Raw genomic sequence first — 21,247 nt, 5'->3', positions numbered from 1 at the left:
TTATTGCCCCCTGGCGTACAGGGCCAGATTGTCAAGCGTAAACCTTCCGCAAACATGCTCAGCATTTCTCAAGATCTTGAAAATTCTGAACTTGGATTACATTATGTACAACCCCTTAAATTAAAAGCATAATTTAACCAAGATTTAAGGGATATCTCCGTAAATGAACAAGGCACATTATAAATTCCAAAAATGTCTCTAGTTCTGTTTTATTAATTGTTTCTTTTTGTTAAAAGCTTACATTTAATTTCATTTTTGTTTTTGAAATACTTATTTTCAAAGGACATATAAGTAGTAGATGTAAAAATTAGTAACTAACAAATTTTGTTAAAAGTCATTTCGGTCTAATTTCAAACCTCTCAGGTTGAGCTTATGAAACAGCTAATTGAAATTCTCTCTTGTAGTAACCATACTATTGTGTGGGATTACAGGCAGTATAATCATTGAGGTAAATATTCAACACTATGCTATTTTTAAAATTTCATAAAATTTAAATAAGCATGCATTAATGGCATATATTTATCTTAAAATAATTTGGAATGCATTATCCACTTGATGGCATCACTTCAAGAACAGATTTTCAAAAACTATTTGAGTGGTATATCCTCTAATCAAATAATGGATTTAAAATTATGCTCATACAAGTATCCATTTCATCATTCAGTTTGCTGTTGAATTTGAATGTGTACATTGCATTTAAAACTAAACAAAATTAATAATTAAACTTATAATATTAGCTTACTTAATTAACTTCCTTTAAAAAACAATGCATTAAATAATTACTGCATCAGCATTAACTTCTCTGGTCATAGAGGTAATTTGATTTTATTGTAGAATTTCCATCGCAGACTCTAAATTTTCCCCATTGAATATTTCCAATTACGTACTTATTTGCTGTTATTCAATTGCCTTGGCAAATATAACCACACAGCCTATATAAAGAGGTTACTCTACTGTGTTTCAACACATTACCAAAAACATTAAGAGCTCAAGAGGAAGTAGGAGGGAAATTTTAAAAAATGATCAGCAAGGTATTACTCAAAGTGTTGTCAGTCATTGTTCTCTGTCTGGCATTTGCACAGGGTAAGAAATCTGCAATGGATTTAATTGATGTATTCTGCAATTTCTTTTAGAATTTGAATACAACTCTGATAAACAAGAAACTAGATTTTAACTTCAGATGGAAGAAATAGTATTAAAAGGATGAATTAAGTTGATTTACAATTATTACTCAGTGGTGGATTTATGATGTCTGTTTTATTTGTTTATGCAGCTCAACATCGCCTGCCTAGCCACAGTCGTTGTCACTGCATCCAGACAATAAACCAGTTACACCCTTCGATGAAAATCAGTAATGTTAAAATCTTATTGAAACAGAGTTTCTGTGAGAATGTGGAAATCATGTAAGTTATCCCAAAATTATTTTTCCATAAAACCTACTTGTGATGAAAAAGGTTTATTAATTATGCTTTTTCCTTACTTTACAGCGTCACCTTGCAGAGTGGTAGAAGAATATGTTTGAACTCGGAATCTGAAATTGGAAAGAATATTATTAATTTTATGGAAAGGTATATACTATACATAATATCTCATATAATTTTTTTAACGCTTCTCACATAATTTTCTTATGAAATATTGCTTTATGTAAGCACTTTTTAAAAAAGTTTTCATAGACTGACTATTGGAGGAGCACATTTATTTTTCGGAAAGGCTATAAAAGTTTATCATCTTTCTGACTTTCCCATAAGAACAGAGTTTAATGAAAGTTATATATTCTACATTTGTGCCAAGAACAAAAGTGGCAATCAATTCACTACCATTTATTTGTTCAGCTTAAAAACAAAATCAGAACAGACATTCTAAAACATACTTGTAGATGAGCCAATATTTTGTCCATAAACATCTCTGAAGCCTTTTTTTCCAAGGGACTGGTGTTAATAAGTTGTCCATTAAATACTTTTGGGTTCAAAGGTTAAAATTAAAATAACAAAATGTGCCTTTAAATAGCTAGAAGTTAAATCCATGCTACAACTTTTCTGTGTTGCTCGCATATTTACAATAAAGTATTTTCTCCGCAGCATGAAGAAAACTACAAAAAAGAACTGATTTTATGAAGCAAACAAGGTTGAATGTGCAACAAAACAGCATCTCAAAAAATTAACTGGATGAACCTCTATTTCTATTGTGTAAAGATTACAAATGTTGGTGATATTTTATAAGGATTTACAGTTTTTAATCTAATGAAATACAATCTACAATTTTGATCTTGGGATTGTAAATTTCAGAATTCATAAAGAAAGCTATCCGCAATATCTTATCTAGGAATAGATTGTCCTAAATAAGTTTATTAATTAGACAACAAATTAATTCTGCTGATATTTTCTGATGAAATAAGCTATCTTGGTTGTTAATGGAATTATCAGTTGTTAAAGCAAGCTAGCATCAATTCGTTGTCAAAATTCCTACACTGTTAATTACTTGTTTGTCACAAGGGGGCCTTTATGATTATTTCTGATATAGATGTTTTCAACTTGCCATTAATTAAATCATTATGTTTAGTTATATCATTATATTAAACTAAATGATACTCATGGAAAATAAAAGAAAATATATTTGTTGTAACTTTTGAAAAAAAATATGCTAAATGCTATGTAACTGCAGATATGTGTTTTAAAATTCAGTAACTGCATTGCTTGCATGAATGAAATTAACTTGCAATCAGTGATCAAAGTTTGTATTGAATGATGAGTACAATACTGAAATTATATTTTTATATTGGAAATGTGGTATTGCTAATGTTTTCACCGATCAAATGTTTATCACAAAGAGACATATTTTAATTTTAGTCATTTTTAGAGTTAAACAAATTACAACAAATGGAATGCCCAATTCAAATGAAGGTGAAAATTCCTAAATAAATAAAAAGGGCTAGAAATTTGAAAGTCACGATCTCGTGTTTTTAAATCATGAGTTAGTATAGACAGTTGGTGCCTAGTTGAGTCCTCTTCAAAAATGACAGGGATCTTAGTAGAGATATTGTTGCTAGACTATTAATCCAGATATCCAGGTAATGTTCTGGGCACCTTGCTTTGAAACCCATCATAGTGGGATTTGATAGTGGAGTTTGAATTCGAAAAAAAATCTGCAATTACGGATAATAATGGCTCCTGGGGAGAAAACAAAATTGGTTCATTAATATCTCTGAGGGCATCCTTACCTGTTCTGGCCTTAATGTGACTCCAGACCCACAGCAATGTGGTTGACTCTTAGCTGCCCTCTGAAATGATGTAGCAAGCCAGTCAGTTGTAACAATCAACCAGATTGATGTGGATCAGTCCAGTATGTCATACATGTGATTCCATCACCCAGTCCAGCTCCAAGATCTTGAGAAAAAAAAATTAAACAGAACCACCTTGCATGACCCTAGACATTGGAAACAGCAATGCCACGAGGGCCTGTTGACCCTGTAAAGTCTTCCTTACTAACATCGAAAATTGCCAAAATTGGGGTAGTTTTCTCAGATGAGTCAAACAACAGGCATTTAGCGTGCTTTCCTACATTGCTCAGACCTTTGAGAATAGGAGTTGGGGTGTTATGTTTTGGTTGTACTAGAGTGTAGTGTGCAGTTCTGGTCTCCTTGTTACAGGAAGGATATTATTAAGCTAGAGAAGGTTCAAAGGAGATTTATCAGGATGTTCCCAAAAATGGAGGGTTTGAGTTATATTGTGAGGCTAGATAGGCTGGGACTATTTTCACTGGAGTGTAGGAGGTTGAGAGATCACCTAATAGAATTTGATCAAATCATGAGGGGCAGACATAAGGTGGGAGGTTTCAAGACAAGGAGGCATATTTTTAAGGTGAGAAGAGAAAGATTTAAGACATGAGAAATTTTTTTTAATACAGAGAGTGGTTCATGTGTAGAATGAACTTGCAGAGGAAGTGGTGGATGTATGCAGTGACAATGTTTATAAGACATTTGGATAAGTACATAAATAAGAAATGTTTGGAGAGATATGGGCCAAGTGCGGGCAGGTGACACTAGTTTCATTTGAGAATATGGTCAGCATGGACTGGTTGAACTGAACGGTTTGTTTCCATGTTGTTTGACTCTATGACTGTAACAACCTGACACAGTCACACAATCATACCTCACAGACAGTGTCCCAGATACCACTGTCAACATCCCTGGCTGTGTCCTGTCCCAGGAATCCTCAACATTGACTCTGAACCCCATGATGACACACAGCATCATGTCAAGGAAATCTCCTGCTGATTACCACATACCATGTATCAGTGCTCCTCCATGCTGAATAACATTTAGGCAAGGGCACATAACATACTCTGGATGGGACATTTCAATATCCACCACTAAGTATGGCTCAGCATATAGCAGTACTGATCCAGCTAGCTGAGTCTTAAAGGACATAGTTGCTAGGCTGGGTCTGCACCAGGTGGACAGGGAACCAACATGAGGGAAAAATCTGCTTGACCTCATTCTTGTCAGTCTGGCTGCAACCATTGCAACTGTCCATGACAATAACAGAAAGAGTAAGTGCCACATAATTTTTTTGGGACATGAAGTCTTACCTGCACATTGATAATGACTTGCATCATGTTGTGGCACTATCGCTCTATTAAATGGGACAGAATTAAAACACATTAGCAATTTCAGGCATCCAATTCTGGGCATCATGAGGTGCTGTGAACCGTCACACAGCAGCAGACTCACACTTCAGTACAATCTGCAACTAGCATATCCCTGGCTACACAATTACCATTAAGTCAGGGGTTCCACCCAGGTTCAGTGAAGAATACAGGAGGGTAGGCCAGGAGCAGCACCAGGCATACCTAAAAATGAAGTGTCAACCTGTTGAAGCTACTAACCATATACTATGTATTGCCCGGCTGCAAATGCTATAAATGCAACTTCTAGGTGATGGAAAAGGCACGCAAATGGGAAGAAGACCTCCACATAATTATGAAGCAATGCAAAGCAGCAGCCAATCTCCACAGTAGCGTCGCTGGAAGTCTACTAGAAATTTATGTCATAAGTGTGACTTAGGACTTGGAGTGGCGGAGGCTGAGACTGGGGCTATGAAACAGGACCTTTCCTGGTCGCAAACGCTTTTGGCCACGTTCTTCCACATTCCAAATTAATCCGACTAATAGATGTGAGGCACAAGCAATGTTTTGAGGGCTGTAAATATTTACTCCAGCTGCCTTTGTAGCAACTTTCAAGGTCCCACAGACTGGCCAACGTCCTGAAACCACTCACTTCACACCTTCAACCATTAAACATTCAGACCGTAGCCTTATATGCAACACTGCCTCTCGCGTACCACGGGAATTGGTCATGGAGGGAAGAAGTCTTTGATATTGCTGCCACAGGTACAATTTGCTACTGCACATGTACCAAAAGACTCAAGCAACAGATGTCTGAATTAAGGTGATGATGTGCAATGTCCATGTAGAGGCATCCCTCTGGCCTCCTTGTCAGGGATCGCCATCTTCTCACCTTAAAAATATACCTCCTTGTCTTGAAACCTCCCACCTTATCTTGGGGTATGCTGTTCAAATGTTATTTTGTGTTTGTTGCAGCTGCTGAACAATCATATGACTGAGCAGCTGCTTTGTTTCTGAAAATGCCCAAGTGGATTATTTGTCCCCAGTGGTCCCAGACACAGAAGTTATTGTCTTTTCTGTGGTTGCTGCACTAAGGTGTTGCTATGTGAATGGGTGAGGACACATCCAACTGCAAGTTTGGGACCAGTATAAACCTTAATCTGTCTCCTACTGTACAGCTTCCCACTAAAATGTGCCCTTAAGATGCAGTGAATATGCAGGACAGCCACAGTCATTTGTTCATGGAATATGGTACAGATGAGAGAGGAGCAGTGCTCTATACACTGTATAAAAGGTGACAGGCAGATCATCATGCCCAGCATATCTGCACTACAACACCTTCTTCCACTGGGGTCAACGTGGGCCATGGGATGGCCTTTCCACATCAGGTTTCCATACAGGTCAGGTCTGGAGGTTAGTACTGGTACTGTGCAAATCACATACTTCTTGATCCTAGGAATCTCCAATCCAGACAACTGGAAGATGCACTGAGGCTAAGGGATAGATGATGATCTGTAAGCGCTGTTGCATTGTGTCAAGTCGACAGCATGCTCTTCAGAAAGTACAGCATCCTACAGCGCAGCTCTGTTGGCCACAGGAAGATCACTTTAGATCTGAGCAATCAGTGATTGCCCTTTCTGTAAGGGGATAGAGGTTTTCCCTATCCACTCTAGTCAAAACCCTCGTTATTTTGCACACCCGATTTAGTTATTAAACATTGGCATAAATATTGACATATTCATAATCAAGACACCTTTGAATAGGACAAATACTTCTGCCAATCCTCACTGTTGGTACATAGGAAGCGTTGAAGTTAATTTGCTAGCCCCCATAAATGTTGATGTGATAAATGACCATATTTGGTTACGTTGATTGAGAGATAAGTATTGGCTAGGACAGCTTAATACCTGTTATGGAAGATACTAACAAAAGTAGAGATGGGTAATAAATGCTGACCCAGTCAGTAAAGCAGATTTCACATGACAGAATTCAAAAAGATAATAATGGTATGCATATCTGATGTGTGATACGAATGAGAGGGAGGAAAACACTGATCATTAGGTCCTACCTGAGTTGCACCATTAGTTAAAAGTGCTTTGATTTAATACCTGAAATGGTCAAGTGTTGAACTTTCAGTACTGCTATCCGGAATGAAAGAGACTTTCAGTAGACCTCTTAAATGAACTTAAAATTTAATCCATTCACTATAAAACAAACCCATTTCTAAGAACAGCAGCAAAACTGGTTAACAACTAATCTATAATCTGAAAATAGATCTATATCCCTTTTTATCCTGATTCAAACACACTCACATAATATGAAAGACAGCACTGCTTTCCCAAGGTGATATTTAAAAATTTCAGAAGAAAACACATCTTTGTTGGTCTCACAGTCCACTGGGTTTCTCGCTAATGAAGTTGAATTGTTGACACCTGTAGACTCATGAAAAATATTTCAGATAAATTCTCTTGAAGAGTCACTGAACTTGAAACATTAAGTTTGCTTTCTCCCCAAGGATGCTGCTAGACTTGCTGAGTTTCACCCAGCAATTTCTGCTTTTATTTCAGACAAGATGGAAGTCAGGCTGGTTGCAAGTGTCTGGAAAGCAATCAAAGTTCAGTTTCTTTTACGACTTACAAGACAGTCATGATGCTGAAACTCCAGTAGGTTTGCTAAATCTTTAACAACTAAGACAGAATTTTAGAAAAGAGACAGCCTTGCCTTTACTGCACACTTTCTTCTGATTCCCCAGGTTTTTGAAATAGAAAACGTGGTCAGAAAGGATACTAGAAATTACCTGCAGAGGGCCCCATAGTTTGTTCCAATCAGGGTTCTTCAGCTATTAAACAAAATAACCCCCATCACTCATCTGCTGAGGTTTTGCCTACTGGCTTACGCTGTGTATATTTCCCTCTGCAGACTCTTTTATGTCATCCACACCACTTGGCTTCCCACAAATCTTTATGTCATCTGCAAATGTCACTGAAGAGCATTCACTTACCTTATCCAAATAATTAATATGTATTTTGTATGTACACAGATACACACAATAAATATATTATAAATTGTATATACACTTAAGAATGTAAAAATCAGTTTAATAGTTTAGAGCAAAGCATATTTGGAGAAACTAAGAAGGACAGTACAGAAAAGTACTTGGGATCCTATTTGCCATATTTCTTTTGTTACCAATAGATGAACTACAAAATTAAGTTATCAAGGAACATAAAACAATATCATAAGATATTTTCTGGATTCAACAAAATATCAAATGGAAGTTTGCATTGGGAATTAAAGCACTCAAACAATTGTACCAGGTAACATACAGTCTATGGCATCCTGCATCTGGAGAAATCTAGTGATATTGGCAAAGCCTACTGCCCAGAGTGTAACACTGATCTTATCATAAGGAAATGGGATGAAATAGTGCGACTTGGCACAAATTGCAATAGTAACAGGTGGGTTGAGGATTGAAAGAACACCCACGAGTCCACAGTGAATCTGCTGGAGCACTCAAATGCATACAACTGCAGAATAAAGGCAAAATCCTGTGGATGTTTGAGATCAAAACAAACACAAAGAATGCTGGAGAAACTCAGAAGGCCTGGAAATATCATGGAGACAGAAATCAAGTTAACCTGATTCTTCACACCAGACCCAAAACATTAATTCTGTTTCTCTGTCCACAAATGCTGCCAGGTCTGTTGAGATTTTCCAGTATTCTGTGTTTGTTATGTAAAAAGATGTGGTGTGGCTGTAACCTTGATGACCAGCCACTCCTCAGAGGTCACAAGTCCTGCTCTAGCAGATGACAGTTCTATGCTGATGCCCCAGAACATCCACAATCTGTGTTGATATGCCCCTTGTTCATTTGGAGGGAATAACATTAAGCATCCTAGACTCTGGGTCTCCTCTGCCTTTTGCGCAAAGTTAGTGGATCTTCCACTGATGAAGGGTCTAGGCCCGAAACGTCAGCTTTTGTGCTCCTGAGAAGCTGCTTGACCTGCTGTGTTCATCCAGCTCCACACTTTGTTATCTTGGATTCTCCAGCATCTGCAGTTCCCATTATCTCGGATCTTCCACTGCAATGTTTTCATGTGAAGGCTCTTTCGTAGCCACTGGAGGTCGCTGGTGGCCCTGAGTTTGCTGACACACTTGACTCACCTCGATTTCTCTATGTCCTCATCACACGGCCACAGTGAAAGTATCCCCAGATCTGCCTGGGCCCATTGGTCACGTATGGTGAATATCAGAAATACAATAACTCCTCAGTAGTAAAAACAGAAAATGTCGGAGAAATTCAGCAGTTCCAACAGCATCTTAAAGATAGATAAACAGTTAACTTCTAACTAGGAAGCTAGAAGAATACGATTTTTTGTCAGAACCAAGGTTTGAGTGAAGATATGTAGTTCGGTGACCTAGCATGGTGATGAAATGTCTGAACGAACCAAGCCAGCTTGGCAAACAAGTCAACAACTTCTTCACAGCTACTAAAGACTGGAAAATAGCATATTTATACTGTTGAGGAAGTGGGAGGAATAAGTAGAATGGATGATGAGGGTGCACACAACAAAAGAGAAAAATGAGTTCTCATTGTAGTAAGAGAGATAGAAATGTAATTTAGGTGTAATTGATAAAGTGATAAGGAGAAAATGTACCTGTTGTGCTGAAATCAAAGCCAACAAGATGCAGCCAGGGTGGGGTGGTGGTAGGGGAGGAGGTAGTAATCAAAATGGATTTGTAAACAGCCAGCATTTGTATTATACAAAAATAGCAACATAACACAGACCTCAATGCAGTGAGATATAGAGCAGCCTAAAAGGCATGGAAGAGCATGTCGGCAAATGCTTACAGTTCAAGGTGCAAGGAGATCAGTATTGTGCCCTTGAGTAGCCTATGAGGTCTTGGATTGTCATTGTGAATTGTGGCCTACAGGTAACGCTTTTCAGGTCTCCTGTGATTGCTTCTACTTCACAGAGATCACTTTGATCAATCTGCAATGACCAATGACATGGTCAAGATTGCTGCTGGCTAGGATTTACACCCCCAGTTAGACACCACATGCATTTAACATTTCCAGATGTTTTTAACCTGAAATGTGTTAAGAATTTGAAGGCCCTGACATCATTCACAAAGAGAGTCCACACATTCAGACAGATACAACCACTTACTCCATCCACTCCTGGTGTATTGGCTGCCATTTTCCATTTCCTTTGCATGTTTGTGATTCAGATGAAGACCTTTACACAGATTACTTAACATTCTCAACATTTTGCAAAAAGAGTTGTAGGCTCAGCAAAATCATGAGATTCCTTTATTCCTTGAGCTGCCCATTGGTCCCATCAGTTCAGAACTTACAATGCTTCCACCAACTCTTGCATTTAAGTCTATCTCTCAACATTACTCCCTAATGAAAGGACTTGCCTCCAGTGACTGGGCAGGAGCTGAGTACGTGGGCCGTTTCTTGCGGCAGCAGCGGGGGTGAGAGTGGGCCAGAGTAATGTTAGCAGATTGGACATGGGTTGCAGCAAGTCCCAGAGGGGCCGAGTCCCCAGAGCGACGGAGGAGCTGCATCCTAGAGCAGTGGAAGAGCCGTGTGCACAGGGCATTATGGGGGCTGAGTCCTAGAGCAATGGGTGGCTGAGAAAGCTCTTTGGCAGGAGGCGGCTGAGTCTGTCGATCTACCTGTGAGGCCTGGAGCAGAGCTCTTGTTTTCCGTGTGGTGTCAGCCACCAACAGTGGCGTGGCACAGACTGTTTTGGCCCAGAGCAGGAAGCTCTCAGAGACACAGTGTGTGATGGAAAGCCCAGAGAGCATGGCTCTGGCATTGGTATAGCAACAAAGGAAAGTTGGACTCTGTTTAAATTATCTTTCTTTAGTTTGTTCTCTGAATGGCATTTATGTGCAAGCGACAGTGCACACTTTTCACTACATTTTATTTTGAATGTATGTGACAATAAAGGATACTCAATATTCAAAAGTACTAGGTCTACAGCTTAGTTATGCCAACCATCAGGATGTACTGTACCCTTGTTAAATTTAAACTGGTGGTAGCGCCCTATTCCCCTTGTAATCTATGTCCTCCAAGGAACTATTGTCTCTCAACCTTATATGTTGAGTTGTCACCTATCACTATTATACCCTTTTGATCCCAATGTGCTGCCTCTAATCCTCACAACTGACTTTCCCAACTTCCAGACCACAGCAACAGCCACTAACAACCACCATTGATTTTGAGTGAACAAATCACACCCCACCCCTCCCTGACTGACCATAGCTTATCCCTGACCAACTTGAAGAGACACTCCAGTTGAGCAGTGACCAGACCCATAAAGTCCAGACCCTGACTTACCAATAATCTCTACTGGCTACCTGGACCTGCTCACTTCCCAGTCTGAACTGATGTGGAAACCCTGGACCCTAACCACTTTAGGCATCTAACTGACCAGACAAGGCCCTACTCCCTAAATAATGACAGTCTCCCTTGACTTGACTGAGGATGGCTACTTTTAGACTTGGTGACATTATCATTTAGTTGAAGCTTACTTGCTGCAGAAACTGATGGCACATTGTATGGAGCAACAAGGTAGCACGGCGCCATACAGCAACATGTCCACTCCTCGACTGGTCGTTGCTGGCAACTATAACAAGCTGTTTTGGCTGTGCCTGCACAAAAATGCAAGGTAAAACAGAATTACTGAGGACCTCTAACCTCTAAGAGGTGACAAAATGCAACATAGCAAGAAAAGGCAGAGATGCTGCGAGCATTCAAGTAGCAAGCAAAGAGCCTGAGGTGCACTATGATTCAACGTATGAGCTGGGTTCCTGCTTCTATGTGCAATGTATGCTGTCACAGCATTACAATGAATGCTGTCAGTGTGCTTACAAGTGCAGGATTATTGTGGATAACTGTATTCTAAGTAAGTCAGAGATCTGTGATGTTGATGAGAAAGAACCTGGATGTGTAATCAACGCCTGTTGCTGCAGGTGGTTTCTGTCCCGGAGCATATTCTGGGGTGCTCGGAACTGCTAGCTAAGATCAAAGCTCACAGAAACATGTAGCAAACTGGAGACAACAGGTATTCATTACGGATGCCACGTCAGGAATTGTTCATGTTATCTTCTGTTCGGGATGTGGGAGAAAACTGCATATAATTAGGCAATAAAATGCAAGTTCATGTAAATTGGCCTCACTGCTCACTTGAGAGATATTTGGCCCAGTGTACAGTGTGGAAAATCAAATGTTTTCTTTGACACCAAGAATCTCATTTTTCTGATCCCATCATACAGTTCCAACAGACTCACTATTGCCCTCATTGTTCAGGGACTGGGGGGAGAAAAAAAAAATCAGCCCTTAGAATTCTATGGTTCTGATCTCATCATACTAGATTTACCAAAAAGAATTGCTCATACGGTTAGACTTCCATTGCTGCATTCATGACTCCAGATCAGAAATAACCCGATTCCTTATTGCTTATTTTTTTTTTAGGAAGTAGCAGAGGGAGTAGATAATGATGATGCAGTCAACGTCGTCAATCTTGACTTTCAAAAGGTCTTCAATAACATGCTACGTTATAGACAAATGATTAAGATCAGAGAATGTAGCGTCTGAAGACAAGTAGCAGAGCGGATTACAAACTAACTTCAAGACAGAAAGCAACTGAGAGTAAAATGTAGTTATCCACAGTGGCACAAGGTGGGAAGTAATCTTCTAATGTTGTGGGACCGCCGTCAATCAAATTTACATTAATTAGCGATTTGTGCTTTGGAATCCAAAACAGAATTTAGAAATTTTTTTGGGTGACACCAAATTAGAGGTGAGTTGTTGGTGGTGAATATATCTCTCAAGTGAGCAGTGAGGCCAATTTACATGAACTTGCATTTTATTACCTATTGCCTAATTATATGCAGTTTTCTCCCACATCCTGAACAGAAAATAACATGAACAATTCCTGGTGGTGGAGGGTGTGGGAATTAGTTGAAACACTAATTATACTGCAGAGTATCACAACAAATTACAGGAGGATATTAATAAAACTGCAACATGGTTAAATAATTGACAAGTTCAACAGATAAAAATGATATTGCCACAAAAATGTGCTTATAGGGAGACCAGTTATTACCTGGAATGTAAGTCTTGGATAGCGGAACAATGGAGTACATTACACTGACCATGAAAGTTCTGTTGCACATTAGCAAGGCATATAACCAAGGGAATGAATTTTAAAATAAGTAAAGAAATTGTGCTAAATTTGTCCTGAATTTTGGCTAGACCACATTTAATTCTTATTGAACACACTTCTAATCACCATAAAGTTCTAAACAGAAGACACACAAATGTAATATCAAATATGCGTGTGTTTACAAATCAAAAGGATGGACAGTCTGTTCTCAAATAAAGACAGATGGGTAACCTGCAAAGGAGGCACTTAAAACTGAGAAAGATTTTGATAAGAGTGGATACAGAAAATTTCCTCCTGTGGGGAAAAACATAAATAGAGGCCATCAATACACAACTGTCATCAAGAAATCCAATACAGATTTATTTTTTAAATTATTTACACAGGAGTGGCAAGAATAAATCTTGCTGCTGTAGGGAGTAGTTGATGCAAACATATTTAAAGGAGAAGCTGGACAAGTGCATAAGGGAGAATGAATCATTGATTGTAGGTTTAGATCAAGAAAGATGTGAGGCTCACATGGTCTTTGAGGGCTGAAAGACCATTTGTGCTAGGGTGTCCATTGTAAATCTGCTCTGAAAATTATCCAGTCTCCACATTGAACTTACAGATAATCTTGCCGCCATACGTAATATCAAGGGAATCAGCTATCTAACCTGATTAAAAGTCTAAATGTTGAAGATACAGGAAATCTGAAAAAGTGCTGGAAATATACAGCATGTATAGTGGTTTCTGTGAAGTTAACATTTTGGATTGAGTTCCTTTCCTCAAAACTTCTTGCAGTGTCAGCATTGCTCAAAGTACGAGCAATTTGCAGAATTTTCCCAGACATACCCAGCTGTCTTCATTGCCCCTTATGCTGCTAAATTCTTGACTCCTGCACTCTAACAATCAATCATTAAAATTCTCAAACTTCTAGCTCTAAAGGTTCTCCTCCAATTTTGATGTGACTTTGTGTTAGCCCTCTCATTCAAATCTACTTGGATCCTTCCTTTAAAAAATTGCTGCTTCTCAAGCCAACTGCTGTTTCGGATCGCGATGTTTCATAATAGACTTTTTCCTCTTGAGGTCCTTGAATTGATTACCTCCCTGTTTTTGCGCACCTCCCCCCCCTCTTTGAACTGCCCATAATCAGACTTGTACTCTATAGGACTACGCCTACTCATCTAATACCTCTATCATCTGAAGCTAGATAACAGATTACATCTTATCTTCCCTACATGGTCATCTCTGGACTCACCCATCCCATTAACCAAGGGCCTACCCCCAGCTCCCTTTTCCACCGAACATGTATTTTGCTCCACTAGCATTATCTTTGCAGAAAGAGTTGTGACATTCTTCATTCATATGACACCTTTGGCATTCTACTCTCACTTTTTCCTTGTTAGAGGCAGTTAGTTCTGTTCAGAAAATTAGCCAAATTTGGATCTTCACTGGATTTTACTTCCTTGCCAGCAACTTTTCCAGGACAAAATTATGCCAAACATTAGTGCAATCAACCTTGAGCATCTTTTAACACCTAGTGCCTATCCATGACCAAAAAAATCCAACTTACGTTACTGCATTACTTGCCTCTGCTCCTACTGCTGCTCAAGTACTCGCACATGCATATTTTTCAAAATTTTTTCTATGATCAAGCTTAGCTAACTTCTTGGTTCAGACTCACTGCTATGTTACCAATTTCATTCCCCAGTACGTTAAAAATCTTTATCCTGGTCTGTAAACATTGCCCATCTTATCCCATGGCTTCTCTAGAAAGCATTTGCTCTTCACCACAGTAATTGAAGTACAATGCTTCTCTGCTCTACATTAATTCAAATAACATTGTTTCACATTTAATGAGTGGTGATTGTGAGTGCATATTACTTGAAAGTCGCTGTGTTTTATAACGCAATTTGCTTGAAGGCAATGATGATCACCTGATTTTAGCATTCCATTAAAAAGGCAAGAAATGAAATTATGGGATGGAGCAGGAAAGGGGAAAATGCACACCTTAATCCACAGAAGACCACATTCTCTACAAAAGTTATTCTTTATTTTAAAACAGCATTGTAAGGTTTGTTTCAACAGATTATCTTGGGAGGAATGTCATTTTATTTCACTATTAGGCAGTATGTTGAAGGGCTTGGCATGTAGTGACTCACTTCCTAAATAAAGCAGCGAAAATGTTAAGATTGTTAAGATTAGAGCGGCACGGTGGTTCAGTGGTTAGCTCTGCAGCCTCACAGTTCCAGGGACCCAGGCTCAATTCCCACCTTGGGCAACTGTGTGGAGTTTGCACATTCTCCCCGTGTCTGTGTGGGTTTCCTCCAGGTGCTCCGGTTTCCTCCCACAGTCCAAAGATGTGCAGGCTAGGTGGATTGGCCATGCTAAATTGCCCGTAGCGTTCAGGGGTGCGTGGGTTATAGGGGGATGATTCAAGGGGCGGTGTGGACTTGTTGGGCCGAAGGGCCTGTTTCCACACTGTAGGGAATCTAATCTAATTGTTCTGCCACTAAAATGCAGAGACATGTATATTTTATGCCACTAGTTCATTTGGCAAAGTACTCTAAACCAAAAAAAAATCCTCTGGCATTAAATTAGACTTATTCCAAATGTTTCATGTTTATTAATTTACAGTACTTCAGTACAGATTATTTCAGCTGTACAGCATCTGTAAGTTATAGCATTTCAATTGTACATTGGTCATTTAGATGTTTCACACTCAAAAAATTGAACTCCAGTTTTAACTTACTCCTTGACGAACACAGAATTGCTTCAAGTCATTTCACTCAAGGCAATGACTTCAGAGATTGTAACTATCCTAGTTACAATGAGGTATTAATGTTTCAATTACATTGGAAATCTTCCTGCAGATGCTCTTGGTACATTTCATCTCTAAACATGCTCCAAAATTCATGCTTTCTTTAAGCTTTCAAACATATCTCCTAATCTCTCCTGCTGCATTAGCCTTCATTCCTAATGTCTCCATAAACTATCTGGGAACATCTGTACAGATTCTATAGAAACTCAGTTTGTGGATGTCAACACAGTCATACAGTATGGATACAGACCCTTTGGCCTAATTAGACCATGCTGACCACGTTCCCAAATTAATCTAGTCCAATCTGCCTGCGTTTGGCCCATGTCTCTCCAAACCTTTTCTATTTGTGTACTTATGTCTTTTCAACAGTTACTGCACCTGCACCTACCACTTACTGTTTATTCCACGCACTAACCACTATGTCCTTTCTAAATCTTGCTCCAGTCACCTTAAAAATACACCCCCTTTTTTTGAACTCCTCCACCTTAAATAAAGGTGAATAGCAGAAGGCATTTTCCCTGTGCCCCTCGATTTTATAAAGCTCTATAAAAAGGTCACCCCTCAACCTTTTACAATCCAGTGAAAAAAAAGTCAGACTATTTTTGTAAATCAATCCCCACTCCCCAAATTCCCAGCAACATACTGGTAAATCTTTTCTAAACCCTCTCCAATTTCACAATATTGTTCCTATAACAGAGTGACCAGAACTTTATTCAGTACTCGAGAGAAGGCTTCACCAATATCCTGTACAACCTCAACATGACTTCCCAGCTCCTGTCCTCAAAAGTTTGAGTAATGAAGGCAAGCATGCCAAATGCCTACTTAACCATCTGCTACCTGTGACGTAAATTTCAAAGAATTATGTATCCCTAGGTCTCTCTGTCCTACAACATTACCCAATCAATCATTTGTATAAGTCGATATAATTTAGTAAAGACTTGGGCTCACACTATTAAATTTCTGACGTGAATAAATACAGCAAACAAAAGTTTGAAATAGATATACAATTTATTGTCCAAGCTGTGAGTAGGAAAAATACACCTGTGCACAGGAACAAGCAGACCCTGTTTATGGAAAACATCGTGCTATCAACTGCTATTCAAGCCAAAAAGTTCACATAACATTTAAAAAGCCCTCGTTTACCACTTCATCTCAAATCTGACTTTTAGAGCTGCCTAGGTAGCTGTAATTTTTTTTCATTACTTAGTGCAGATGTAATTGCTGGTTTGATCAGTGCACCCATGAAAAATGGTAAACAAGAGTTGCTGCAGTGCATTATATAGTGAAATCTGTAGAAATAGGTTTAGCACAGAACTAAAGACGTCCTTCTATCCTGAGTAGTGATCATCACTAGAGAAAATGGGGAGAAAGTTCAGATTTATGTAGCCTACAAAGTTACCATCAAGGACTCACTGGAAACACATTATTTGGATGTGGTAATGAATGTGACTGTACACAAAAAGTAACCTGGTCTGTTACTTTGCTGAATATGTAAAAGGGGTGTCATAACCTTACATAAAATGCACCGATGAATTTTTTTTGCATTCTGTAAATCCAAATTTCTACATTTGTAGGACTATGCAAAAAAACTGCATATAAAAATTCCCACAAATACCCTACCAAAGAGATAAAATTTAATTTCAGTACAGTATTTAAATAAGACGTCACATTTTAAACAGTCACAGAAATTAAGCATACAATAGCATTTGAATTTGGTCTGTGAATTAACAGCCCCGTTGAACTGTGAACTGTATATATCCATTCTAAGTGACCACGAAGCTGAAACAATGAAATCAATACTGATTGGCCATTTTGCCTGATTTACTTGTTTGGGGTTTCATGATGTACATTAATAAAATGGTAAAGCAAGGAAAACATGAGTAAACACCTTTTATTCACACTTTACAAAAAGCTACTCATTAAATCTACTACAAACAATACTACCAGTAATTAGTTTACTGATTATAAATTGGACGTTTGCTAATTGTACAAACAAAGACGACTGCAGGTCCCAGACAAGGGTTCATTATAAATTTCTTATGGGTATTTACTACATCTTTAAACTTAGTGAGCTTTCCAAAATTTTTTATTCCATCCTGGTTTTGTCTGCACCAACTTTATTTAAGTGCTTGGTCTTTTTAATTAAATGTTTTAAAAGTTAAAATTTGTCACAATCCATTTAACGGCATTCCACATCAACTGTAAACTGGAATGAAGACTGGTCCAATTTTTTTTAGTGTCACGTTGTGTTCTTTTGTCTCTCTGCCTGCAGTCGAAACTATAAAGCTAGATCAAACTATACCTCTGGCTCATTCAATGCATAATATAGTACAAGCTAATTCCAAAAGGCTCGCCTTCTTCCCCGTAGCACCTTAAACGAAAGCACAGCAAAAGCTAACCTACTAAAGCTTGCACACTTGGCTTTAATATGCTACCAATGGCACAATGAACAGAGAGTAGAGATATAGCTCTGGTCCAGCTGAAAAACACAAAATCATGACTTTTTAAAAAATAATGGATTTGAAACTTTGTCTGGAAGACCTGCATGCAAAATATAGCTCAGTTCTAGTTTACACTGCTTCAGAACATTAAAATACCTACCAAGGAATGCTACTTCTCTACAAGATCAAAGCACACGACAATGGTGGTGGTATGGTCTCACATGATGCAGCTTTCCTTGGTGAAAAGTAGCACTGTGCAAAGGGACAGAAGCAGTGCTAGGGCACAATGGGCTAAAGTTATACTCTGTACCCTACTGTACCCAACCTGATCAACAATGTGGTGTTCATTGCTCCACAAGAAAAAAAAATGCCACAGAGCTTATACAAAAGTGTCTTCATAAAATCTCACAAATCTTAACAGTTTTTATTTTTCTTAAAAAAATCTCAAAAGAAGATGCTCAGGATTTCTCCGCGTGCACAGGCAGTGCTGGTTCCAAAAAACCCCTCAAAAAAATAGAAAAAATGCTGATGAGGCACATCATGTAAAAAAAATTAAATCAGAGGAACTTGGGTAAATTCAAAGACTATAAAGGTTCAAATGCTGATACCAAATCCTGAGGAGTGAAATACTTGAATTTAAATCAACTATGTCCTCAACTGTAAAAGTAGTACACAAGTTACAAACTTAGAACAGTGCAAATATTAGCAGAGGAAACCTGTTGCAACTTCTTTTCTTCTTTACAAATGGTTTTTTAAAGCATGAAACAGATAAAAATTTAGCCTTAGTTTACAATACAATCATTTTTCCAAATCTGTTTTAAATCTTTTTAGTACAAAATGCCTTAAATCAGGTCTTCTATGGTTCATATACAATCATTAAAGGCTAAATTCAAATTCAAATTTATACAAACACTTCTCAAAATTGTGGGAGTGAAGTATGGAAAGAAAGGTCCTCATTGGCTATTACTGGCCTGAAAAGGTAGTGCTAGACAGATTTTTTTGTGCAATACACAGTTGATTCCTCTTTAGTAAAATAGCAAATTATTTGTCAAGTAGGCAATTTTAAAAATCAAACTCTCGGACCTTTTTACGCCTGTATAATTAGCTTTAAATAAACATGTAAATGAAACACTAGAGTTAAGACCCTAACAGCAGTTTTTAGCAGTGTTTACAAGGACGTTACAGAAACATTTTAGCTTCTTCTCATTTTAACTTTGGCTTGAGACACTCCCAAGTTTCTACTGAGAGAAAAGAAGTGTGCTTGAGGGTGACTGTGCATTGAGGAGAGTGTTGTTTTTCCCCTAAAAGAGAAATGGGAGGAGATGGGGGGGAAAAAAATCCACATTTCCAAACAGAGATATGGGAAAAAGACTTATCCTGATCAGAGCATAAAAACCCTATCATGCAGTAGTCTTCAGGGATGGGTAAACTAAATTCAGGTGAGCAAAAATGGAAAGAAAAATATATTTCACTGCGGAACATTTACAGATCAAGGTCTTTGAATGCAAGTTTCTTTATTCTTGAACTTCCTTTAAGCGATAAAATATTGTTAGATTACAATTCTTTCACCCCCATCTCCATCCCAACAGCACTCTACACCTCATGGAGCTATTTATTAGACTTTAGGCCATTTTACAAAAGTTCAGAGAAAAGGGGACAATTTAAAATGCTTCATTCACTTATTTGGATTTCAAAAGTGCACAATTGCATTTCAAAAAGAGTCTGTTCTGTGAACATTCCTACGTAAATAAAGCATTGCAGCGAATTGCCTCCCTTGCCCCAATCTAATAGGAATCAACTGTATAACTTAAGTAGAGAGACTGGAAATTTTGCTTCATTTCACACCAAAAACGCAGAAGCAAAACGCAGAAGTTTTGTAAAGAAACCCATTTTCAGCATTTGTCGACAGTATACAATGTAGGAAACAGGGCTCAGAATTTCATTATCTGTAAATAGCACCGGACTACTATCGTTTATTATTTAGACAATCTATCCAAGAAACAAATTTAAAAATTGATTAAGAACATAATTTAGACAACAATCCTACTGGCCATACTTCACTCCTCAGTACTTTGATTTTACAATTTTACAAGATTGTTTAAGAGGCTTCCCTCCAAAAAGTACACAACTACCTTCTGCCTGGCAGATGGATACCGTTTACTGGTGACACAAAGGGCAGTAAAAGCTCCAGTTGTGCAAAAAGTGAGAAATGGTCAGATGGGACGTGTGGATGTGGGCAGCCGCTGATGCTGTTTTCAATCAGCCAATTTGGATCCAAAGGTCCAAGAACACCCAGTATGTTAATATGAGGCTTTGAGTAGAAGATGTAGTCAATAATACCCTGCGGTCAAGAGAAATAAAAAGTTACCTTTTCTTAAAAATACAATATTGAAAGTACAAATGTGTTCTAAAGTTTATTGATACCATGTACAAGCTGAATTATCCAGGCAATATCAAACAGTAAACAGCTCCACAAAGCACCACATTGTACCATTTGACAAACACTTCGGGTTACAGTAATCAAAACAAAACACTGCTGCTGAAGTTTCTGTATTTGTGGTTAAATGTGCTCTCTGACCATCCTAAGATCACCACTAATCAAAATAACCCACCTAAACGTTTAAGTAACGATTTTCTTTAGCCAACCCTTGTGGTCCACCCTGACTCTCTAAACTTCGAACTGATGTTTACTGATCATCCCAACTTGATAAATCTGTCCCTGCTTTTCCCTATATCTTTTGACCCATTTAGCTATATCCAATTTGTTCTCGAAATCAAACCATGTTTTTCTCTCAACTGCTCAATGTGGTAGCAAATTCCACATGCTCACCACTCTCTGGGTGAAGAAATTTCTCCTTACTGCAGTTCCAACTAGTTTACCCTGCATCCTAAGACTGACCTACGGTTCTGGATTCCCTAACCATCAAGAACATCCGTTGTGCATTTAACCTGTCTGGTCTTGTTAGACTTTTATAGGTTTCTACAAGATCACTCCCTCATTCTTCTGACCTTGAATGCATATAATCCTAACCCATTCAACCTCGTCTCATACGTCAATCCCACCATCCCAAACTCAGACTGGCAAACCTTTGCCGCATTCCCTCTATGAAGGGCAGAGCATTCTTCCGCAGATAGGGAGACCAAATCTACACACCATATTCCAATAATACAAGGCCTTCAGTTCACATTAGCAACAAAAC

General features: G+C 38.4%; 2 protein-coding genes across 5 annotated transcripts in view; one reads left to right on the top strand and one right to left on the bottom strand.

The window, feature by feature from the left end:
- Window positions 1-968: 968 nt before the first annotated feature.
- LOC125458565 (interleukin-8-like) lies at window positions 969-2,821 on the top strand. Its single transcript, XM_048543966.2, has 4 exons — window positions 969-1,083; window positions 1,274-1,403; window positions 1,488-1,568; window positions 2,079-2,821. The coding sequence occupies exons 1-4, from the start codon at window positions 1,020-1,022 to the stop codon at window positions 2,104-2,106; spliced, it is 303 nt and encodes a 100-aa protein (XP_048399923.1). The 5' UTR covers window positions 969-1,019; the 3' UTR covers window positions 2,107-2,821.
- Window positions 2,822-16,595: 13,774 nt separating this feature from the next.
- The window catches only part of LOC125458173 (CCR4-NOT transcription complex subunit 6), a 75,063-nt gene continuing 70,411 nt past the window's right edge, over window positions 16,596-21,247 (bottom strand). For all 4 annotated transcript variants that reach the window (XM_048543143.2, XM_048543141.2, XM_048543140.2 and 1 more), the window contains one exon: window positions 16,596-20,388. In XM_048543143.2, coding sequence (XP_048399100.1) covers window positions 20,176-20,388 — 213 coding nt within the window. In that variant the 3' untranslated portion in view covers window positions 16,596-20,175. The remainder of the gene's footprint in view (window positions 20,389-21,247) is intronic.

This window comes from Stegostoma tigrinum, chromosome 13, assembly GCF_030684315.1.
Source record: "Stegostoma tigrinum isolate sSteTig4 chromosome 13, sSteTig4.hap1, whole genome shotgun sequence".
In the NCBI taxonomy this organism is placed as follows: domain Eukaryota; kingdom Metazoa; phylum Chordata; class Chondrichthyes; order Orectolobiformes; family Stegostomatidae; genus Stegostoma; species Stegostoma tigrinum.
This window is presented reverse-complemented; position numbering and strand designations above follow the sequence as displayed.

Excerpts from the sequence above, each read along its gene's own strand:
- LOC125458565 (XM_048543966.2), top strand. The coding sequence starts at position 1,020 with ATGATCAGCAAGGTATTACTCAAAGTGTTGTCAGTCATTGTTCTCTGT. Across the intron at positions 1,084-1,273 it reads CTGTCTGGCATTTGCACAGG|CTCAACATCGCCTGCCTAGC; the intron begins GTAAGAAATCTG and ends TTGTTTATGCAG. Across the intron at positions 1,404-1,487 it reads TGTGAGAATGTGGAAATCAT|CGTCACCTTGCAGAGTGGTA; the intron begins GTAAGTTATCCC and ends CTTACTTTACAG.